At 47.5% G+C, this 1397-nt stretch overlaps 1 protein-coding gene across 1 annotated transcript; it reads right to left on the bottom strand.

The window, feature by feature from the left end:
- Positions 1-178: 178 nt before the first annotated feature.
- LOC106511628 (gap junction Cx32.2 protein-like) lies at positions 179-1355 on the bottom strand. Its single transcript, XM_014000381.1, has one exon. It carries the CDS (start codon positions 1311-1313, stop codon positions 549-551), a length of 765 nt encoding a protein of 254 aa, XP_013855835.1. The 5' UTR covers positions 1314-1355; the 3' UTR covers positions 179-548.
- Between the last annotated feature and the right edge of the window lie 42 nt (positions 1356-1397).

Raw genomic sequence — 1397 nt, forward strand, 5'->3', positions numbered from 1 at the left:
ATATATACATCAGTTAGTGCTTCTAAATTTAGCCTATAAATTTAGCAAGTGCTAATCCACTAATAAATTAAAAAAATTAGCAGAAGCCCTAAAGCACTAATCAGGAAATTAGTTCCCCTRTTMCAGTTTTAGTGCTTTAGGGGAACTGTGCCCATCACTGGGACCTCAGTTTTTCTTTAATGTGAACCTGTCCCTGGTTTTCTACAGTCCTGGTCCATTTGAGGCTGAAGCTCAGGTAAAACYGTTTCACTGCTTCAACGCCTGGTTTGAAAGGAAGTAAATCATTGGTTAGTGGTTTTTATAGAAAATAAAAATGTTAATGTTTGAAAACATGAAGTCACAAAAAGAGAGACCACAGCATAACTTTAAAAAAAGAGCATCTGATCATTGAAATGCGTATAAAAATCCATGTTTTTCTGTCAGTACGTGGGATCAGAACCGTCACATGATGATGTCACAGCTGCTGTGGACGGTCAGGTCCAGTCCAGGTGGTTGATTCTCCTCAGCTTTGATGAGAAATGAACTTTTGAAGTCAGAGCTCCCACTCCTCAGGGCCCTGTCCTCGCTGAGCTGAGCTCTGATTGGTTAACGACCTGTTGTGGAGCGGAGCCGCTGCCCCTCCTCTTCCTGTGCCCCACCCTGGAGAAGAACAGGTGCAGCATCTCCACGATGTTGAGGACCACAGAGAAGACCGCCACAACCAGCATGAAGATGATGAAGACGGTYTTCTCGGTGGGACGGCTGATGTAGCAGTGGACTTCTCCCTTGCAGGGTTTTTGTTTCTCAGAACACGTGATGTCGTTGGGCATGAGGATGAAGCCGTACAGGTAGTACTGGCCCACAATGAAGGAGACTTCAAACAGGGTCTTGAAGACCAGCTGCAGCACGTAGCTGACTAACAAGACGCCCTTCAGCTTCACTTTGCCTCTTTCATCTGAATACTGAGGAACTTTGTTCATCAGGTTTGTTTCACTCTTCAGCTGGAGGCGTTTCCTCATCTTGTTTTCCCGGCGCATCACCAGCAGGACGTGTCCCAGGTATATGAGTGTTGGTGTGGACACGGTGAGGATCTGCAGGACCCAGAACCTCGTGTGGGACAGAGGAAAGGTGTGGTCGTAGCAGACGGTCACGCAGCCGGGCGTTTTGATGTTACACTGCATGTTGGACTGTTCGTCTCCCCAGATTTTATCGATGCCTGCGACCAGGATGAATATCCTGAAGAGGAACAAGATGCTCATCCAGACCTTCCCAAACCCAGTGGAGTGGGACTGCACCTTGTCCAACAAACTGGAGAGGAAGGACCACTCCCCCATGATGACCCCTACAGGAGAGACAACAGAACTGCACTGAGACGAAGGAAGAACTGCTTTACAGAAGAGGGTTAGGGCCTCAAAGAT

The sequence above is a fragment of the Austrofundulus limnaeus genome, unplaced genomic scaffold (genome assembly GCF_001266775.1).
Source record: "Austrofundulus limnaeus strain Quisiro unplaced genomic scaffold, Austrofundulus_limnaeus-1.0 Scaffold3012, whole genome shotgun sequence".
NCBI classification, from domain to species: domain Eukaryota; kingdom Metazoa; phylum Chordata; class Actinopteri; order Cyprinodontiformes; family Rivulidae; genus Austrofundulus; species Austrofundulus limnaeus.